The 22,217-nt window shown below is 33.7% G+C and overlaps 3 protein-coding genes across 4 annotated transcripts; all 3 read left to right on the forward strand.

Moving 5' to 3' along the window:
• Positions 1 to 1,184: 1,184 nt before the first annotated feature.
• On the forward strand, positions 1,185 to 3,085 carry LOC111385083 (putative late blight resistance protein homolog R1A-10). Its single transcript, XM_023009451.1, has 3 exons — positions 1,185 to 1,430; positions 1,525 to 1,630; positions 2,145 to 3,085. The coding sequence occupies exons 1-3, from the start codon at positions 1,185 to 1,187 to the stop codon at positions 3,071 to 3,073; spliced, it is 1,281 nt and encodes a 426-aa protein (XP_022865219.1). The 3' UTR covers positions 3,074 to 3,085.
• Positions 3,086 to 11,637: 8,552 nt separating this feature from the next.
• On the forward strand, positions 11,638 to 21,798 carry LOC111385082 (putative late blight resistance protein homolog R1B-16). 2 transcript variants are annotated; one of them, XM_023009450.1, is made up of 5 exons: positions 11,638 to 13,035; positions 13,691 to 13,734; positions 14,177 to 14,233; positions 15,041 to 15,134; positions 21,492 to 21,798. In XM_023009450.1, exons 1-4 carry the CDS (start codon positions 12,637 to 12,639, stop codon positions 15,093 to 15,095), a joined length of 555 nt encoding a protein of 184 aa, XP_022865218.1. In that variant the 5' UTR covers positions 11,638 to 12,636; the 3' UTR covers positions 15,096 to 15,134; positions 21,492 to 21,798. The 2 variants fall into 2 exon arrangements, with proteins under 2 accessions (XP_022865218.1, XP_022865217.1); XM_023009449.1 differs by lacking the exon at positions 21,492 to 21,798 and having other exon boundaries at positions 15,041 to 15,281.
• LOC111385084 (disease resistance protein RPP13-like) lies at positions 11,717 to 12,595 on the forward strand. The gene has a single exon (XM_023009452.1). The coding sequence runs from the start codon at positions 11,717 to 11,719 to the stop codon at positions 12,593 to 12,595; it is 879 nt and encodes a 292-aa protein (XP_022865220.1).
• Positions 21,799 to 22,217: the final 419 nt, after the last annotated feature.

Below are 22,217 nucleotides of genomic sequence, written 5' to 3' on the forward strand. Positions count from 1 at the left end.
TTAATGATTTGACTAGCATGGTTTGATATTTGGTATAATATTGATATTATATGTTGTGTTGCTAATTTAGCTATCATGATATTATATCTCAACTTATCATGCCCTTATTTGTTTGGTGGGGATTAAAATTAGATTTTTAGTAGATTTTGATAAGAAGTTTGGCGGGAGATTAAAATCAAAATTTTAGTAGATTTTTTATAGATATTTGGTGGGGATCAAAATCAATTTTTTAACACTCTGAAGTGTTCTTCAAGGAATTTCTTTCGTAAACATATATGGAGCTGACTTAACTTTAATGTTTTGACATATTTGTATGATTTATTGTTAGGGTTTAATATTGATTAAACTTAATCACCTAGAGACGATAATTAATGACTTGTTTCTTATTATTGGTTGTTATTTTTAATTAAGCATTATACACATTCACCCCACTAGGTGTTAGATGGGCTTAAATATCGTTATCACAATTGGTATCAAAATGGTACCCTATGCTTTTCAGATTGCAATGTTAATTTTAATCTAATATATCACTCTCTTGACTTCGAATTACATAGCTATTAAGTTATATATGATTTATAGTTTAATTGATTAAGAATCCCAAGTTGCTATTATAAAATAGGTAAGTTTACCAGTTTTTCTCGAGTTGGTGAACAACTTGACTGCAGTATCAATTTTAATATAAGGATTTTGCTATTTGTACATTCGAGCTTGACACCCCGGATGACACTCCCCTCACAAGAGGGGGGCCCACAATTATTTTATTACATGTGGGCCCCCCTCTTGTGAGGGGAGTGTCATCTGGGGTGTCAACTTCGGATGTACAAATAGCTTTATTGTTAATATAATATGTCCATGTGCCGACTTCTATGGAACTAGCAAGTTGCATGTGATGGCTTATTTAATGGATTAAGAATTCCAAGTTGCTATTATACAATAGGTTATTTTTTAGTTTTTCTTACCGAGTCTTCATTTTGCCTCTAAACGCTGGCTGTTCATCGATAATCTTGAGTTTGTGTGCCTGAAAAAGTATTGGATATGGCTTATGCTGCTCTACTTTCACTTACTCAAACACTAGAACAGATCCTGGGTTCCCACCCTGAAGAGAAGCAGATCAAATCTCTCCATGAAAAGCTTAGCTTCTTGCTATCATTTCTGGACGATTCTTCGCCCAAAATACTGAATCAATGACACATTTGGAAGCAAGAATTAGAGATGCAACATATGAAGCGGAAGACATAATTGAATTGCATATGTCAAAAAAGATTCTCTCAGATGAAGCAGAAGATATAACCGAATTGCGTATGTCAAAACAGATTCTCTCAGAATCTGCATGCCAAGGAGTTATCAGCTGTTTTTGGGCAATAATTGCTGCACTCAAAATTATGATGCCCGTGTTCCATAATTCTGAGAAACATGAAGGCTTACAGAAGGTAATAAAAGATATTGATTCCATTTTGGAAGATGTGGAGAAGATGATCGGCACGAAAGACAGAATGTTCATCAAAGTCCTGTTCCAGTAACAAGAGTGCTGTAGTGGGATCTGATAATGACTCGATGCAAATTAAGGATCCGCTCAGTGGACCACCTCCTGAATTCAAAAGCACCTCAATTGTTGGAATTGAAGACATTGGTAAGACTAAACTGACCAAGCTGCAAGATCAAATGACTATAGTTCATTTCTTTGTCCTAATATTTTTGTTAAAATCCGTCACATCTGCACTTCATTATACTACCAATTTACATGTTATTTATGTATAATCTTGAATGAATTACTTTTATTTATATTTTCACACTTTTGTATCTGCCTTGTTTATTCTTAAAGGTTGAGATAATGAAAACAGAGGCTTGTATGTCTAAAAACTCCACAAGACATCAAACTGCAAGTTAAAGGTTTGATGGTCCATGTCATGTTCTAGCCAATAAGAAATTGAATTCCACTATCATTTTAAATCTTGAGAAAATGAAAAAGAAAGTTGAATGGCAATTAGAAGTTAGATACAAGTTAGTTAAAATGTTACGTAGAAGAAATATTAATTTTCTCCGTCTTTTGAAAAGAATATGGCAAATAATTGCAGTGACAAATATTTTTTAGGTCATTCAATCAAAATATTTTCTCAATCTTTTCAATCTCAATTCTATTTCAGAAGTGGTGGGGAAGACTAATGATCAAAATGACGTACAAGATCTAAAACCAAGGAACTCGTTGCGTGCTACTTCATCAAAATCTACTTCCACTAAAAAGATTACTATGGTGGGATTTGAAGATGAATTGCTCCAAATTAAGGAAGAACTGGTTGGGCAATCCTCTAGGTTGAAAATCATTTCAATCGTCGGAATGGGAGGCATTGGCAAGACAACACTTGCCAGTGATATTTATGATGATTCATTTATTAAGGAGCACTTCCACATTCGGGCCTGGACAACTCTATCTCAGGTGCGAGAACTGCTTGTAGACCTTCTAAAATCCATGGGAGACTTCATTGATGAAATGATTCCATATGAAACAGATGAATTCAAAACCCGAGTATATCAACGTTTGAGGGGCTATAGATATCTCATTGTAATGGATGATGTGTGGGACATCAAAGCCTTAGATGAACTTAGAAGCATATTCCCGGACGTTAATAATGGAAGTCGGATAATTTTGACTACTCGGCTATCCGATGTGGCTGTTTATGCAGGATCTTCTAGCCCTACTCATCATCTGAGTTTTCTATGTCCAGAAAAAAGCTGGACTCTTCTGTGCCAGAAGGCGCTTGGGAACGAATGCTGTCCTCCTGAGCTTGAGGAAATTGGGAAGAGGATTGCAGAAAAATGCGGAGGACTTCCACTTGCACTCGTTGTCATTGGTGGTGTCCTCTACAAAGCGGAGAAGACACAAGCCCACTGGGAGTTTGTTGCAGAAAATGGAAAATCTACTCTAACTGGAAATAATGATGATTTAATGGAGATACTGTCTTGGAGTTACAACCACTTGCCTTACCATCTTAGAGCATGCTTCCTGTATATGGGAGTTTTCCCTGAAGATTATGTGATCCACGTCACCCATCTTAATGTAAGTATTATGCCCTAGATCCAATCAACTTTGGACATAAATACTTTTATATATATAATTAATGCAATTAAATGGCAGATCTATTATTTAATTAATAGACAATTAATAAATAATAGAGTCCGTAGATTCAAATCTTTGTAATTTGTTAATTACAAGGAGTTGTGATTGTGAGACACAAATTACATCTAATTGAATCTTAAATCATCCGTGGTCGTAAGTAATAACGAGATACGAAAATCGTTATTACAGATAGACCATCACGTGTGGCATTTCTTACTTGTGAAGTAAGTAGCTGATCTCACAAGCTAAAGTGTGGAGACACTTAAATGAACACGTGGATGTTTTGTTATAGAACAAAACATTGGAGACCCGTCGAGAGATTCCACATGGATAACTATCTGAGTGTCAGTGGTTAATCTCTAACGTTCGGTAGTGGAATTGGTCCTTTGACTTGAGGTCGTCATGGTACCTTATATGAGGACAATCATACTTTGGCGATGTTGGATGTTGCTCTGAAAAGGGCCACTAATACGACATCATTCGGGTGCGTCAAGAATCGTATGAAGGTTGTGATTGATCAATAAAGGATTCGTCACTCTTAGATAGTAGGAGATTATGATCTGCGTTTCATTCAATTAAGTCAATAATGAAATCCTTGGCCAAGGTATACTCATAAGTTGAAAAGGAATTTTCGATTTATATTGACTTAATAGTGGAGTGAAAGATATGATCGATGATAAAGATTGACACAATTCCATATCTCGTAATTGATCGGATCATATTGACGAAGGGATTATAGTTTCAAGATAAACGAACGAATTTGGTTTTGTCATACCACGCGACATTTTCCGTCACATGTATTGCCCTGACACATTGCTAGATGTCACTCAGGGACGGCGAGTGTGAATTGACGATAAATTAAAAGGGTGTTTTAATTTATCAATTTTGATTAGATCAAAATAATATTTCACATCGTTAGGCATCGTGGTCGGGAACCTAATGGGTCACACACAAAAGAGAATTGGAAGATTGCAAATTGCCAATTAGTTAATTTAACAATCGTTGGATAAATTAATTAATTGGATTTGTTATTTATATTCCCGAATTAATTAATTGGATTAATTAATTCACGGATCGGGTTTAATTAATTGGATTAATTAAATATTGGACCGGACCGGGGCCGAGCCCATTTGGGTTTATATAAGTATATAGCTAGGGTTTGAGGTCCAAATGGTTTTCATTATTCTTGCTGGCACAAGAGAAAACCCTAGAAGCTGCAATCTTATTCTCTGTGTGGATCACCGTTGGAGGCTGGACAATTGGACAGCTGTGGTGGCGAATCAAGGTTGATAGAACGAAAAGAAAAGCAGAAAGATTGCAGATCTGAAAAAGGTAAAATCTTATCACAATTTCTATCTAAACACAAAGGCGATTCTTGGTGGGAATCGAAAATTATTTTAAATTCCGCTGTGCATGTATAAGTAGATTCCCAACGCTTAACATGTTATGGGTTGCTGAGGGATTTATAAAGCCAATTGCACATAATAATTTGGAGGAAGTGGCAAAGAAGTATTTGGAAGAACTTATTGATAGAAATCTAATTATGGTTCATTACCGGATTTACACTGGTGAAATCATAACCTGCAGCATCCATGACATAATGAGAGAACTGTGTGTGAGGAAAGCTCAGGAGGAAAAGTTTCTTTACATTACCGATCAAAAAGTTGAGATTTCTCTGGAAGTCATGAAAAATCAGCGTCATCTAAGTATTCATCGAAAAATGCAGTATGACATATCGGACATATATGACCCAACTATCCGTTCGCTTCTATACTTCACAGATAGTCTATTGCCAAATTCTCTATGTTTTCAGCTGCTCAAGGTGTTGGAAGCAGGCGATATAAATTTCTCTAAGTTTCCAATTGAAATAGTAAAACTTGTTAATTTAAGGTATATTGCCACCGCCGGCGAGGAGCGGCAGTGGCGCTCGTTGGCACAGTCTAGGGCAGCGGCGAGCAGCAGCCTCTCGCTGGAGGAATTTACTGTAGTAGCGTCGTGCGCTGCTACAGACTCAGGAAGTCGCCCGAGGAAAGGGGCGGCGACCATCAATTGAAGCGAAACAAAAATTTTTTTTTTTAGGTTTTTAGTCGGTTTTGGGGAATTGGAGGCGGGGGCCTCTGATGCAATTTGTGAAATTTCAAGCCCCCGTTTGCAATATCCATTTGGGGTCAATTTGTGAGTTATTTAAGTAAGGGACCGTTTTGAATTATTTGATATTGAAGACCCTTGTAATTTCACTTCGGTGGTAAAGTTGTAATTTTCAAATAAGGGCCTATTCTTGTAATTTGTGAAATTGCGAGGGTTGGTTCTGAAATTTTTGAAAATTTGAGACTTTGATTATAAATTTTGACTTGGGTCAAATTTCAATTTCCAAATGTTTTTGAATTGGTTTTAAAATTGTTTTTCAAATGGGTTTTGACCTATTTTGGCTAAAGTTTTAATTTTGACTCAAATTAAAAATCTTATTTATTAATTGACGACATTTTATATTTTCGTTAAAATTGGATTTTAACTTAAATATTATACTTTGACCTCAATTGAATTTTATTTTATTTAGGAATGTTATCCTAAATTAAAATATTAATTCATTTTAATTTAGAGTTGGACTCTAATTTAGCATTTAATTAAAATTAGATTTTATTTAATTATTCACCCCGAATATATTCTAGAAATTAGAATTCGATTCTAATTTGACATTTAATTAAAATTTGATGTTAATTAAATTATCCCGCCCTAAATTTCTTCTTAAAATTAGAGTTGGAGTCTAATTTTACCATTTAATTAAAATTTGATTTTGATTAAATTTGTTCGCCCTTAAATTTTGAAATTAGAGTTTGACTCTAATTTGATATTTAATTAAAATTTGATTTTAATTAAATTATCCCGCCATATAATTGTCGAATTAGAATCGGACTTTAATTCGGTATTTAATTAAAATTTGATTTTAATTAAATATGCCCGCTAATTAAATAATTGATTAATATGATTAATTGATTATTTAATTATTCCGATCCATAAATCTAAAAGAGTTTAGATGATGTTAACTTGAAACATGTTAGGATATAATATTAGATATTATATAGGTATACATTTATGTGATGAATGTATTATTAGTGGACGATTATGGACTCGACTATATGGATGTGTTGAATGGTTAATCATTGTTATTATTGTTACTATGGGCCTGCGAGCTCTTAATTGTTTTGGGTCTGCGAGCCCATTATTATTGTTATTATTTTGGACCTGCGAGTCCATTATTATTATTGTTACTATGGGCCTGCGAGACTCATGAATGCAAAATCCCTCCATAAAATATTAAGTCACATTTGTAATCGCCTTCCATCATTATAGTGAAAAATCAGAGTCCCAAATCGTCTCAGCTTGTTGAGTACACTCAAGGCTGGTCCATTAGGAATATGTTTGACACTATGGAATATTTGATATTTCTGAATGATGGGTTTGACTTAACTAAAATTTATCTTTTGTTGAGTACACTCAAGGAGATAAATTTTAGAGGCATATTAAGCTAACACATAAGATGTGTGAAAACAAAGAGTTGTCAGCTTAATAATTTGGGAGTTGTATGGAGATACAATTGATAATAGTATCTACCCAAATATTATATTAGGGCTTGTTGAATATACTCAAGGTCTTAATATAATAGATGAGATCCCAACCCACTGGGAGTCAAGTATGGACTCCATAAATTTATGTAAGAGGGTCATAAATTTTATTTAAACAGTGGGAGCATAATTAATTTAATAAAAGACCATATTAAATTAATTGATGCATTTTATATATTATTCTTTCCTTTTTGTCATTTATATTTATTGAATCTGAGTAACCATATGTTTTGAATGGCATACTAGATGCCAACAACCAAACTATATTTTCTTAATTGACACTGCAATCTAAGAATTGTTCTTATGCATGAGAAAATTGGTCACGTCCTTGAGTAGCCATTTCCAGAGACACCTGGTGATGACTCGATTAAAGAAGAGGTGGCTACTATAGTAAACGCAGTGATGATAATAGAACTGCAACGTATATGATACTTGCAGCTATGTCACTGAGTTATAAAAGCGACTTGAAAGTATAGATGTTGACACATAATCCTTCATTATAAAGGGTTATATGATAATAATCGTGTGTGGAAGGATATGAGACTTCCGAACAACTATACGTGTGCAAAATGACAGAGTAATCTTCAATCGATACTTAGACACTGACGATGATTGACGTTGAGAAATGTCTCAATTGAGTTCAATTACAAACCATGAACTAAGTAGTGACTTGGTTCTGCAATCTCTCTCAGAGAAAGCTATTCATAACTAATTATGAAATTAACGTGAATAAGCATGAATGCGCAATTATTGAGTTGCTTAATATGCTTAAGACTGTTAAGCCCAACATCAAAGTTAGTAGTGGGCAAGTCATTGATTCCTCTAAAAATATTAAGAGGAAGGGGCTTTGTGAAAGCGTCCAATATGGTCAAGACAGTGTAAGCAAATGATAATACCAAATATAATGACCCTTGGTTTCATTATAGAATGAAAGGTCATTAGAAGGAATATTGTATGGCTTACGTCTATTTCACAAGTTTCTTAGGTATCTGATACCAGATATAAATCCCATATTTATATAAATATGGAGAAACTAAATAGAAGTATAATACTGCGAAAGGAAGAAGTTAACCTACATGATGGAGATGAACAAATGTTGCTGCATTGCTTGTAGGAGCATACTTCTTACCGTTGCCCTTTGACTTAGTAATGGAATTAGAGAAATGTTGCTTTGTACCCACTATAGCTAGAACATTAAAATGAATTTCATGTTCAGACATGAAGCATTTTAATGTTAAGAACAATTGTTGTTCCTGCATATCTTGATTAAGATCTTAATAGTTGTGGTAAGTTACAAAATAACATTTGTATTCTAAATACTAAGGATTCTATAATGAGTATAGAAATTATAAGGCATAAATGCGATAATCTAATTATTATCGAGATCTGGCATGACAGACTTTGTCATATAGATAAAAAGTAATTCCAAAGTTACATAGAGATGTATACTTGGGATTAACTGATTTTGACAAGTACAAATTATGCATGTCTGGTACAATGACCAAATCTTCTTTTAATTGAAAAGAAGAAAGGTCAGCATAATTACTGGTCTAATACATAGTGATGCATATGGACTCATGTCAAAAGATGCCAGGTAATGTTTCTCTTATTTCATCAATGATCATGGATACTTGATGAAAACTCAAACATGAAATTCTTGAAAAAGTTCAAGGGATTCAAACTAGAAGTAGAGAAACAAATAGGTAAAGATACCCACACATTAAGATTTGACCAAGTGAGAGTATTTTAAAGATAAAATTTAGATTATCTAAGAGAGAATGTGATTCTCGTGCAGTGGACTCTTTTATATACACTGCAGCAAGATGGTGTATCTAAAAGGAGGAATCGTTAATTATTACATATAATGCGATTAATAACGAGCCATGCAAATTTCTCAAAATTGTTTTGAGGTCACGCATTGATTGCAGTATGCAATACACTAAACTATGTCCCATCTAAATTGGTTAACAGAACTCCATACGAGTTATGGAAAGACAATAGTCCCAATTTGTCTTGTATGAAAGTTTGGGGCCATGACGCTTATTTGAAGCGCCTTAAATCGGATAAGTTTGAGACTGAATCCGATAAATACATATTTGTGGGATATTCAAATGAGACATTTGAATATAAATTCTATTATCATGAAGAAAGTCTTCACCTCACGACATATCGTCTTCTTAGAGAAAATGTTTACTCTTGGAGAAGACAGTGGGAGTAAAATAGAATTTGAAAGAGTTCAAGAATCCACAGATATAATTAACCAAGTAGATAAATCCGAGTTTGATCCCATATCTGATATGGGACATACTTTGGATGAGGAAGTAAAGACTCATGAGGACATGACGGCTCTATGTGAATCTAGTAGGATCATTCGACCTTCAAGAAGGTGCGAATCCATGATCATTAATCAGGTATTAGTGATCCAGGGCATGAACCTGCTAGTTGCAACAAAATAAAGTCAAGTGTTGACTTAAAAGAGACAGCATGAGGCCATGATACTCTAGATGAACTCGGCGTATGTGAACAAGGTTTGGACCTTGGTTAAGCCTCCTAATGGAATAAAGTCCATAAGCTTTTGTAAATAGTTTACAAAAGAAAAGGTCGATATGGATATAAATATGAATATCCATATATACAAAGCAAGGCTAGAAGTAGAGGTTAAATGTTGACCTTGGTGAAATATTTCTCCTGTAGCCTTGCTTAAGTCCATTCGGGTTTTGTTTGCAACAGTTTCATATCGTGACTATAGGTTAATAGAAGTCTCTTGGAGCTGAAATCTTAGATTTGATGAAAATTCAAAGTGTTTGATTTTATCAAATTTGGAAGACGAATTGTGTATTTACAAGAAGATAGTGGGAGCATTGTCGTGTTCCTAATATTAAAGAAAACGATATCCCTATGTTTCAATCGTTGAAAAATGGTTGTTAAATGATTTATTCATAAACGAAATGGGATAAGCAACTTGATTTATAGAGGTAGATCTAGAAGATTGCTTAACTCATCCCAATTTACATAGATGAAATCTTGAGAAGATTTCATATGGAGAAACTGGTTTACTCTTAAGCGGTATATTGGAAAGGTTCCAAACGTGAAGCAACCGTTGATTCAATAGTAGAAACCTAATACATGGATACTTCAGAAGTAGCAAAGAGTTGCAATATGGATCATGATGTTCATAAATGAACTTGGAGTAGTTCCTGATATTGTTGATCACATACAATAGTATTGTGATAACAATAGAGCCATTGTGAAAGCAAAGGAACTAAGATCTCATCAATGATCCAAACATGTATTAAGGCGGTATAATTTCATCAGAGAGATAATACATAGAAATGACGTAAAGAGAAGAACAAATTTCCACATTTAATAATATTGCAGATCCACTGACAAAGAGTTGTCGTAGTATAAACAAGATCGTCATGTAGACTTATGATATTTGATACATAAGTGATTGGATCTAGTGCAAGTGGGAGTTTGTAAGTATTATGCCCTAAATCCAATCAACTTTGAACATAAATACTTTTATATATATAATTAATGCAATTAAATGACAGATTTATTATTTAATTAATAGACGATTAAATAAATAATAGAGTCCGTAGATTCAAATCTTTGTAATTTGTTAATTACAAGGAGTTGTGATTGTGAGATACAAATTACATCTGATTGAATCTTAAATCATCCGTGGTCATAAGTAATAATGAGATACGAAAATCGTTATTACGGATAGACCATCACATGTGGCATTTCTTACTTGTGAAGTAAGTAGCTGATCTCACAAGCTAAAGTGTGGAGACACTTAAATGAACACGTGGATGTTTTGTTATAGAACAAAACATTGGAGACCCGGCGAGAGATTCCACATGGATAACTATCTGAGTGTCAGTGGTTAATCTCTAACGTTCGGTAGTGGAATTGGTCCTTTGACTTGAGGTCGTCATGGTACCTTATATGAGGACAGTCATACTTTGGCGATGTTGGATGTTGCTCTGAAAAGGGCCGCTAATACGACATTGTTCAGGTGCGTCAAGAATCGTATGAAGGTTGTGATTGATCAATAAAGGATTCGTCACTCTTAGATAGTAGGAGATTATGATCTGCGTTTCATTCAATTAAGTCAATAATGAAATCCTTGGCTAAGGTGTACTCATAAGTCGAAAAGGAGTTTTCGATTTATATTGACTTAATAGTGGAGTGAAAGATATGATCGATGACAAAGATTGACACAATTCCATATCTCGTAATTGATCGGATCATATTGACGAAGGGATTATAGTTTCAAGATAAACGAACGAATTTGGTTTTGTCATACCACGCGACATTTTTCGTCACATGTATTGCCCTGACACATTGCTAGATGTCACTCAGGGACGGCGAGTGTGAATTGACGATAAATTAAAAGGGTGTTTTAATTTATCAATTTTGATTAGATCAAAATAATATTTCACATCGTTAGGCATCGTGGTCGGGAACCTAATGGGTCTCACACGAAAGAGAATTGGAAGATTGCAAATTGCCAATTGGTTAATTTAACAATCATTGGATAAATTAATTAATTGGATTTGTTATTTATATTCCCGAATTAATTAATTGGATTAATTAATTCACGGACCGGGTTTAATTAATTGGATTAATTAAATATTGGACCGGACCGGGGCCGAGCCCATTTGGGTTTATATAAATATATAGCTAGGGTTTGAGGTCCAAATGGTTTTCATTATTCTTGCTGGCACAAGAGAAAACCCTAGAAGCTGCAATCTTATTCTCTGTGTGGATCACCGTTGGAGGCTGGACAATTGGACAGCTGTGGTGACGAATCAAGGTTGATGGAACGAAAAGAAAAGCAGAAAGATTGCAGGTCTGAAAAAGGTAAAATCTTATCACAATTTCTATCTAAACACAAAGGCGATTCTTGGTGGGAATCGAAAATTATTTTAAATTCCGCTGTGCATGTATAAGTAGATTCCCAACGCTTAACATGTTATGGGTTGCTGAGGGATTTATAAAGCTAATTGCACATAATAATTTGGAGGAAGTGGCAAAGAAGTATTTGGAAGAACTTATTGATAGAAATGTAATTATGGTTCATTACCGGATTTACACTGGTGAAATCATAACCTGCAGCATCCATGACATAATGAGAGAACTGTGCGTGAGGAAAGCTCAGGAGGAAAAGTTTCTTTACATTACCGATCAAAAAGTTGAGATTTCTCTGGAAGTCATGAAAAATCAGTGTCATCTAAGTATTCATCGAAAAATGCAGTATGACATATCAGACATATATGACTCAACTATCCGTTCGCTTCTATACTTCACAGATAGTCTATTGCCAAATTCTCTATGTTTTCAGCTGCTCAAGGTGTTGGAAGCAGGCGATATAAATTTCTCTGAGTTTCCAATTGAAATAGTAAAACTTGTTAATTTAAGGTATATTGCTTTGTCCTACACAGGGATATTCAAGATTCCTGCCTCAATAGCTAAACTTTGCAATCTTCAGACCTTGATTGTTTTTCGAAATTTTAAGGGTAAAATATTGTTACCAGAGGAACTCTTGAAGATGCCACGGTTAAGGCATCTCTTGTTCGATGAAGCTTTCTTGCTCTGTTCTCATGGTCCACAAAATGCGAACCTACAAACACTTTCTGGTGTAATAGATTTCGGATTCACTCAGGAGGCCCTTCAAATAATTCCAAACCTGAGGACGTTGGGAATTTCTTACTATTGTGACCGTGAAACTGGGTTGTCATTATATTGTCTTGAGAATTTAGTCCTCTGCTTGAACAACTTGAAAGTCTTAAGTGCAATTTCTGGAGACATATTCCTCTGCTTCAGAACCTTGCTTTCCCACCAAATCTGAAGAAGTTAACTTTGAGTGGTTGTAGAATTTCTTGGCATAATATGTCTCTTGTTGGTTCTCTTCACAATCTTGAAATTCTCAAACTAAAACACGTTGTCTTTGAAAGCACTTCATGGAAAGCAAAAGAAGGGGAATTTTCTCGATTAAAATTCCTGCTTGTTGACAGGAATTTATTGGAATTCAGGGAAGCCGAGGCAGCACATTTCCCAAGCCTTCAGATCCTATGTCTTAGGCATTGCCCCTTTTTAAATTGCATCCCTTCTGAAATTGGAGAAATTCCAAGTCTTCAGTTAATCATCTTGTATGAATGTCGGTTATCTGTTGTTATTGCGGCACATTCAATGCTAGAGGAGCAACAAGAGTTGGGAAACGATGACCTTGAGGTTCATGCCTTTTCATATTCAGATGGAAAAACTTACCATGGCATCTCCAATCGTAAGGTAAAACTTACCCTTTGGGCATAAAGTATCTGTAAAGAAAAAAATTTCATTGTGCATTAGCCGCAATAGTGAGGACACTTTTTTTATATAACTTTTGTCTTTCAATGCACTGCCTCACATGCATGCCAATATGGATGCTCATTAAAGTTCTCATAGGTGATAATTTTTCATAAAAGAGTGATAGCAAAAGTCGAACTTCGTTGTTTCATCTACTCCTATACTATGTTAAATCTACAATATTTTGATTACTACGATACTTCGTTAACCTAGTTTAATATATTAAATAAAGAGGGGCTAGACATATACAATTAAATATAAATTTTTTACCCCTTCATTTTTTTTCTTGTTTTGACTCAAAGAATCTTTATTGCATGGATATAGCTTGATTTCACTCAAAGAATAATAATAATAATAATTAGGTGATATATAGCCTAATTTCTTACAGAAGATCGCCCCTAAGTTTAGTCCCCTTCAAATAATTTTAACTTTTAGGTAATTTGGTCAACATGGTATCACGTAAAGCAAAATATTAGGTTCAAGCATACCATGAGAAAATGAATTCAACTTTAAATTGGGAATGGTGAATTTAGATTTGGGAAACATTAGTTTAATCAACTTTATCAATTCTTTTTCTCCTTGACATTCATTTTTGCAGATGTATGCAGCACGCCAGAAACGCATCATAGAGTACAAACTCTGGTAAGTTCCGTGAGTCGTTAATTTAAACATATATAGCATTCATCGATTAATTTTTAATTATGTTAGAACATTTTTTACTAAACTTTTGGTTTGCTGCTAATTATGTTATTCTTCATTTTTGAAATTAGCTATTGCAGAGACATAGATTTCTTTGCCTGACGTATGTGTTCAAAATCGGAAAATTTCAACTGCTGTCAATTAATTTTTAATGAAATTTTAAGTGTTACAATAAACTTTAATTTGTTTCAATCGAGTCCCAAATTTCAATTTAGTGTTCTTATCTTTCTTAACTACAATATAAAATTTCAAACAATTAAGATTTTATTTTTCTTGAAAAATTTATATTGGTTGAAAGGGTGGGCTCGATCATGGAAGGCACTTCATGGCTTCGTTCTTTTATTTTCTCTTAGCAAACGTACAATAATTTATATGCCTCTGTCAAGAGTTATGCAGATTATGAGAGAGACTTTGAAGTAAAACGTCAGATGCCTTCAAAACGGTAAGCTAATTGAGTCCTTTGTGTCGAACTCTAGGCTTTCCCTTTTATAATGGTTCCAATCGAGGGTTTTCTCCTCCTATTCTAAAGCCTTTTTTCTTTTTGTATTTAATGATAATAATTTTCTAAGTTTTAGTCTACTTTAAAATGTAATTCTGAATCTAACAAGGGACACCACGTGTACGTTGGTAGTTAAATTTTCTCTCTTTGTTTTGTAACTTAAAGCAGTATAATACACAATATTGGGTCGAGGTTTGATGTTAACAAAGAGAAAAGTGTCAAAGATGAAGGTTGGGTTTTGAATTACTTAAATACCATTTACTATTAAAAATTAATAAATCTATATGAATTAAGTAGATGTACAAATTTTATTGATAAAAGTTGAACATGGTTAGGATGTAATTAACAAAGGTCTTGAATTTATGCACTAAACTTTATTATCTACTAAAATGAAATTGTCCTGCACCATCATTCAATTTAATAATTTTGAATTTTATTCATGGCTATTTTTTATTTTCGAGTGTAAAGAAAATTTTGTAAGATCATAGGTCGAGCAGGGCCCAACACAATGTAGACCCTCCTAAGCTAGGTTTGGGGTAGAAAGTTATTCAGGTTTTACAAAAGTGGTAATGTGATTTATCAAATTCCTATACGATCTAGAATTCAAGTTATCAAATTTGTCTTAATTTATGGAACTATTTATGAATTGTAAATTGTCTGTGCATGAATATACATTTCTGAAATTTAAGTAGTTATATATGTTTTGATGCATTGGCTAATAAAATCAATTGTTTGAACTTCCCACTATAGATTTTGGAGGAAAGCTAATATGATGCAAAAGGAATTAGACTTTATGGCAAAGTGAGATCGGTGCAAGCAAAAAAGGGCAACTTCTCGATTTCGAGTAAATTCCTTTGTTTAGGCTTTTGTTTATATATATATAATATTATTTTTTTTTTTGCCTTTTTTGATAATTTCTGTTTTTGTTATATCTTAATCAAATAAATTCATAATTGAATTCTATTTGTTGGAGGATGATTCAGATGATTAGGACTTTCAATTTTAGTCATTATCTCGATTTCTTTTTTCATTTTTGGAAAAAATCTTTTTATTATTATTATTATTTATTTTTTTTTGAATTTCCTTAGGGTTTTCGCTATATAAAGCATTATAAACCCTTTTGAGGCGGCATTGATTGAAAGAAATAAAAACTTTCTTGAGTTTTTCATCTTTGTAAGATTTATTCATCTTTCATATAAGTTTCGCTACATCAAAAGCACAAGATTAGACATTGTTGAGGTAATTTTGATATATGTGCCAATTTTGCTGAATAATCTTCATGTATCTATTGCATGCATTTATAGTATTTACAACGGTATATAAGGAAGGAAATAAATATGTACAATTGGAATAAAATCCCTAAACTAATCTCCTAATTTCTGTGATTTGTCAAGACTTATTCATGAAACTAAATAAACCTTTAGTACCCCTCTCAAATTGGTGTTGGTGAGTCCACAAACATCTATTTGTTACGAGAAAATTAGGACGGAGACGGGTCAAGGATTTGGTAAAATATCTGTGACCTGTTGTATGGAGGAAACATGGGAAAGAGCAATGATCATGGAAACGTTGGCATACAAAGAATTAGCTACAACATGAATAGAACTAATGTTGTCACCATGAAGAGGTGAAAGCTATAATTGGAAAAAATCAATTTCTGCTAGAAGACCATGCAATCACACAATCTCAGAACATGCAGCTGACATAGCACGTTATTCAGCCTCAGTGAAAGACTTGAAAACACAGTCTTATTTCTTACATTTCCAACAAATGAAAGCATCACCAGAAAAATACACCATCCAATAGTAGATCGATGAGAATCAGGACAACTAGCCTAGTCAGTAACACTATAAGTGATAAGATCAAGACACATTTCCCTATGAAAGAGCAAACCACGAAAAGGAGTCCCAATAAGATAGTGAATAATGTGTTGGATAGCTACCAAACGAAGATGACGGGGGCATCCATAAATTTGCTGACAGTATGGACTGTTAAAGAAATATTTCAATGTGTAATAGTGAGATAGATGAAACTACCCACCAACTTTCGATAAAGAGTGGGATCAAAAAGTAGATCGTCTTCGTCTTTTCGATATTTGACATTAAGTTCCAATGAATTATCAATAGAGGAGGCTTCAAATAAATCACCCAACTGAATCAAGTCCTAAATATATTTATGTTGATTCAAGAAAATACCATGTGGTGCAATATAAACTTCTAAACTAGGAGACTAGCACGAGAACAGTGTCAACAGTACCCTTTGAAGAAATAAAGATGCGTCATACTGGCTGTGAATAAAGGAGAACTCCAAAAGAGTGCGATAGAACTACTCAAACCACGCTCGAGAGACCTACTTAAGACCATACAAAGAACGTTTTAGCTTATATGCAAGTCAGCTGAGGGTAGAAGTATACCAGTTTAAAATTATGAACAAGCCTTTCAATTTCACAAATTGCGTGACAATCCCTTTCTTTAAAATTGCAAATTGACCCTAAAAATTAAATTGCAAATAAGGGCTTGTAGTTTTGTAAATTTCAACAAAAGCCCTTATCTCCCAATCAACTTACCCTATACCCGAAAGAAATTTTCCCTCTCTTTGTTGTAGCAGTAACAACTAGCACTAGTCTAAAAAAGTAACGACAATGTGCCATCGCTATCACACAGAGGTGTCGCACCGCTTGGTCCAGTAGTCGGCGATTAACAAAGTAACAACGCTGTGTCGTCAGTGTCATACAGTGTGGTGCACCACCTCGTCCAGCAGTATTGATGACAAGCGCCACATCTAACTGTTGTTGTTTCTTCGCCACCTTATACGAGGGCAGCGTGTGACTGAGAGCTCTACCACCCAAGTCAGTGACAACCATTGCCGCCAAATCACCATTGGCCAACTGCTGTTCCGACCCATTTTTTGATCCAAAAATTATTTTCCTTTCAAACAGATTTTGAAGATGAAAATTAATTTTCTCAATAGCTAAATCATGAAAAATTAGCAATCAACTATTTATTATTTCCAAAGATTCAAACACAATCTCTAACAAACACAAAACATTCTAATCCTCTCTCAAAACTCCAAAGTAGCTCAAAGCGTATAAAAGTCATATATGGTATGTTTGTATACCGTATATGGAGCCATCGTCGTGTATAGTATAGCATGTGAAGTGAGGCTTAGGCTGTATAGAGGCTCTGATATCACTATCGAAAATTTAGTTATCATGCAAAGTGAAATTTAAATAATATTTCAATTCCCACCAAAGATTCTCTTTGTATTAGATAGAAACTTTTGTAGGAATTATACAGTTATTGAATTATGCAAACTCATTTGGTTATCTTGAAAACTAACAATGACGACTTGAAATTCATAAATGTACAATTGCCCTACCTCTAATGAAAATTCACACAAGAAACAATAGTGAGATAATTATGGTTTCTCTTTTCTTGTGCTAGCATGACAATAATTGTGTTATTGTGTCTTTAAACCCCATCAGTTCATTGATAGAAGTTTAAGTGGGCTTTATTCATTCCTTAAACTTAACACAGTCCAATATTTAATTAATCTAATTAATTAACTCGGATCTATTAACAAGCAACTCAACTAATTGTCCAATGCTCGTCAATTAATTAATACAAAATCATTCTTCTAGGTCTCATTTTGTATGTGACCCTTTAGAGATGTCTAATGATGTGAATTATTATTTTGACCTAATTAGAATTGATAAAATTAAAATATCCCATTTTAGTTTTTCGTCATTTCATATCCATAATCTCAAATGGACAAGTAACAATGTGTAAGGGTAACACATGTGGTGAAAAATGTCACGTGGTATGATAAAATCAAATTTGTTCATTTACCTTGAAACTATAACCCCTTTGTCCATATGATCCAATCAATCACAAGATATGGAAGTGTAACAATCTCAATAATCAATCATATCTTTCATCCAACTCTTAAATCAATATAAGTCAAAAACTCTTTTCAATTTATGAGACACATTGACCAGGGAATTCATTATCTACTTAACTGAATAAAATATAGATTTTAATCTCTTACTATTTAATAGTGACGAATCCACTGTTAATCATTTACAACATTCATATGATTCTTGACAAACCCTAATGATGTTGTACTAGCGACTATTGGAAAAGCAACATCCAATACCACCAAAATATGACTGTTCCCATCTATGGCACTATGATGATCTCATGTTGAAGGACCAATTTCACTATCGAACATTAGAGATTAGTCATTGATACTTAGATAGTAATCCATTTAGAATCCCTCCAATGGGTCTCTAGTGTTTTGTTCTAGCAAAAAATTCATGTATTCATTTGAGTATCACCACGCCTGTAAGATCAGTTATTTACTTCACAAGTAAAAAATGTCACACGTGAAGGTCTATTTGTAATAATGATATTCATGCCTTGTTATTACTAATGGACATGGATAATTTAAGATTTGTAATTTGTATCTCTCAATTACAACTCTTTGCGATTAACAAAGCCTTGTTCTACGAAATCTATTATTTAATTTATTAGAATATTAATTTGATTAAATAATACATAAGTCAATTTTATATTAAAAGTATTTATGTCCAAATTCGATTGGAGTTGGGACATAACCCTTATGGTTGCAACTTGGAAAATCAAGTAGACATTTTTGAAACAATTTAAAGCTCGCTAGAATGAATTTGTATCAATATAGAAATTTCTTAAACACTTGGAACACGGCATTAGGAGGGGCTATGTCAAAGATTTTACACAATGTTTCCAATGTTTTGCTTCCCCACCATGTTTCGAGAGAAATAAGGAGTGATTATATTTCTCCAATCCTTGTCCATTCATAACAAGATATAGGCAACTGACTTGTCATTGTCCCAGAAATTAACCAGAGTGAAGATGAAGAAGGTCGATAAGCATAGACTTGTGATAAAATTTCGAGGAATTGATAATATCCCCTACCTACTAGAAGAGAACTATAACGATCCAATTTACAACTTATCCATCCAAAGATGATATCCATGAAGAAAGGACCTGAGAATGATTAGATACGCAACCAAATATTTGATTCCACATTAATATGATGTCGATATTTCAATTGTTCGACTAGTGAGAAATCTATCATTCAGTTAGTTTCTCCGTAGCAATAGTAGATAAGCTTGAGGAAGGCTTACATATTCCGGTTATTTTGAATGTAGATTCCCAGACTCGTGTAAACACTAATGCGAAAGGTTTCAAGTAAATATGGAATGTAGTGATTGTACATTCCACTAACGAATTACCTTCCAAAGATGGAAGACACCAATTAAATTTTCAAACAATAATATTTGCATCGAATTTGTGGGCTGAAACTTGGGCAGTTAGTTGCTTCAAGGATATTAAGATAGAACTAAATAAGTTAATGATCTAAAAACCTTTTTGAATTATTGAGACTTTCATTTTGTTCAAAAATGCTGCTGGTTTTGAACTACTCCATTTGTGGAACAAACGATGAAGACGAACTCTTCGAGTTGCTAGCCCCTTAGAATTGATAATTTAAATTTGTAGTTCACGTCGAAATAGCTTCATTCAAGAAGGGAAGGTAGTTTTCACATCCAAATGGGCGCCTCAAGCTTTCAAACATGGAATGTGGGGATCATCGAAATTTCATGATTGAATTTCCCTCAATGGAGAGTATATTAATATAACGTTTCCATCTATTTTTTAGGGTAGTTACTTTAAAGATTTTTTGCTTGATGCAAATTCAAAGATAGGATTTGCGAAACAAAATACTTAAATCCAACTTTCTGAATTTATGATACTGCAACATTACCCTTAAATACGATCCACTGTACCATTTGTTATGGAAATGAGAGGCATCTTCACAGGGTCGGTCCTGTGATTTTCAGGGCTTGAGGCAAAGTCTGTAAATTAGGTCTCCAGTAAAAGTAATGTAAATACAAAATTCAATAGTGTATTATGCGACCCATTACTAACTTAAAGACTAACATTAAAACAACAGCCAAATATATTATAGAAAAGATTTATACTATAAACCATCAAAATCAACAATGTTTCAAACAATTAGTTAAATACTATTTCTCTTACTATTTTAGAGGCAAAAAATTAGTTAAATACTATTTTAGGTCAGAATCTGAAAAAATATGTAGAAAAATTCGAAGATTTTATCTTGGTCTTGATGATCAAACAAAAATTAAGATGAGTTTTTTAGTACTTCTCTAAGTAGAGCTTCATTATCACATTGAAGAGTTTCACAGTTGAGTTTAAGGGCATCATAATTGGCTTTGAGAAGGCCATAATCTATCTCTAATTGTTTAGTCTTCCACCGTGCACGGCGGTTTTGGAACCAAACCGCCACCTGCCGTAACCTATCATTCTATCAAATTATGTCATTCAAATTAACTATAAACTGTTTTACACATGATAGGAGATAGCATTAGGAAAATTTTCTATGTACGGTAAACCTTACACTATGTCTCTGCATAGCATTAGGCAAATTTTCTATATAGCATTAGGAAGATTTTACTCATGTCTCTGCATTTTCAAGAAAGTAACCATGTATACAGTATATTACTCATGAACTAACTATATATATCACTTGGAAAAAATCTTATAACTTTCATCGTTCTATCAACAATGATCCAAATACCATTTTGTATCCATTTTGAGTACTTCGAACCCCAAATGAAAGATATGTGAGGTAACTACTTCCATTTTAAAATTTACAATCTCTGCAAAGCTTCAAATGTTCTCTTCAAATAAAAATATATACCTTCAATTTTTGTGATCGGTAAGTAATCATGTTTCTCACCATGTGATAACATTAAAATTCCTAAATGCTAATACCAATATAACTATCTTCAAAAATTAAAACATAACCCAAAATTTATCATTCAACTCCAGAACACTTTCCAAACCCTAGACATAAACCATGATCATAAATCAAACTCATCATCTTTAGATACAAAAGGAAATATTTCCTCAAAATTTAATAAGTTTTGAGCTCCCGATGAAAAATCTTTTTATATTTAATCCATGAAAATGTCATGCTCTTATTTCATAGAGATGTCGTTGACCTATCACCAATGCATAATCCCTCTTGTATATCGCATAAAGACAGAGAATCAATTGATTCATGGTAAACTCAAATCCCTCGATGATGTATTATTTGACAAGCAATTAATTTTTCTGTATTTTGTGATGAGAAGGTTCAGTGGATGCACATTGACGTGGCAGGTCTGGCTTGGAATGATAAGAATAAAAGAGAACCAACCACACCCCACAACTTTTTAATACGGAAGAGCACTGTCGAGGAATCAGAGGCAATTTCCTCTGGTGATCAAGAGCCCATGTGGAGTAGCATTTGAAGCGGCGGCTGTTAAACTAATATGATCATCAACTTAGATAGAAACTTAAAAATAATCAGATTATTGTTTTATTAGGTAAAACTAATAACATACATATATACGCATAGGCACACCTGCCTTATTATTTAGCTTTGTATTTTCTTTGCTAGAGGCTTTTGATTGTGACCATTGTTTTGTGATTTTGGATATTTGTTGATTTTTAATTCGCCTGTGCATTATGTAAGAGCATGTCAAATCCTATGCTTAATATAGTTTTGAGTTGGGCTTTCAATCAGTTTTGGAATTTTGGTCATTGCACAGGTTTATATTTAAAAAACAAAAAAAATAAATTTTAGGGGAAAAAAAGGAGATTTACGAACTAAAATTGCGGTGGAGAAATATTATTGCATAAATTCTAATTCCCGACTGAATTTTTCTTGGTCAGTAAATGGTGACTTTTCCTGACCAATTGCAATGGTTGGCCAATGTCTACTACCACAACTTGTGATTTCATGAGAAGTAGTACTTCCGACCAGTATACGACTTTTTCTGACCCAAAATATCGTCACAAAAAAGTTGTATATTTAC

This window comes from Olea europaea, unplaced genomic scaffold, assembly GCF_002742605.1.
Source record: "Olea europaea var. sylvestris unplaced genomic scaffold, O_europaea_v1 scaffold3084, whole genome shotgun sequence".
Classification (NCBI taxonomy): Eukaryota; Viridiplantae; Streptophyta; class Magnoliopsida; order Lamiales; family Oleaceae; genus Olea; species Olea europaea.

Bases quoted from the DNA above. Each gene is read 5' to 3' on its own strand.
- LOC111385083 (XM_023009451.1), top strand. From the start codon at position 1,185: ATGACACATTTGGAAGCAAGAATTAGAGATGCAACATATGAAGCGGAA. The intron at 1,431-1,524 runs GTAATAAAAGAT...TCCAGTAACAAG, and splicing joins AACATGAAGGCTTACAGAAG to AGTGCTGTAGTGGGATCTGA. The intron at 1,631-2,144 runs GTAAGACTAAAC...ATTCTATTTCAG, and splicing joins TGTTGGAATTGAAGACATTG to AAGTGGTGGGGAAGACTAAT.
- LOC111385084 (XM_023009452.1), top strand. From the start codon at position 11,717: ATGTTATGGGTTGCTGAGGGATTTATAAAGCTAATTGCACATAATAAT.
- LOC111385082 (XM_023009450.1), top strand. From the start codon at position 12,637: ATGTCTCTTGTTGGTTCTCTTCACAATCTTGAAATTCTCAAACTAAAA. The intron at 13,036-13,690 runs GTAAAACTTACC...TCATTTTTGCAG, and splicing joins ATGGCATCTCCAATCGTAAG to ATGTATGCAGCACGCCAGAA. The intron at 13,735-14,176 runs GTAAGTTCCGTG...TGCCTCTGTCAA, and splicing joins ATCATAGAGTACAAACTCTG to GAGTTATGCAGATTATGAGA.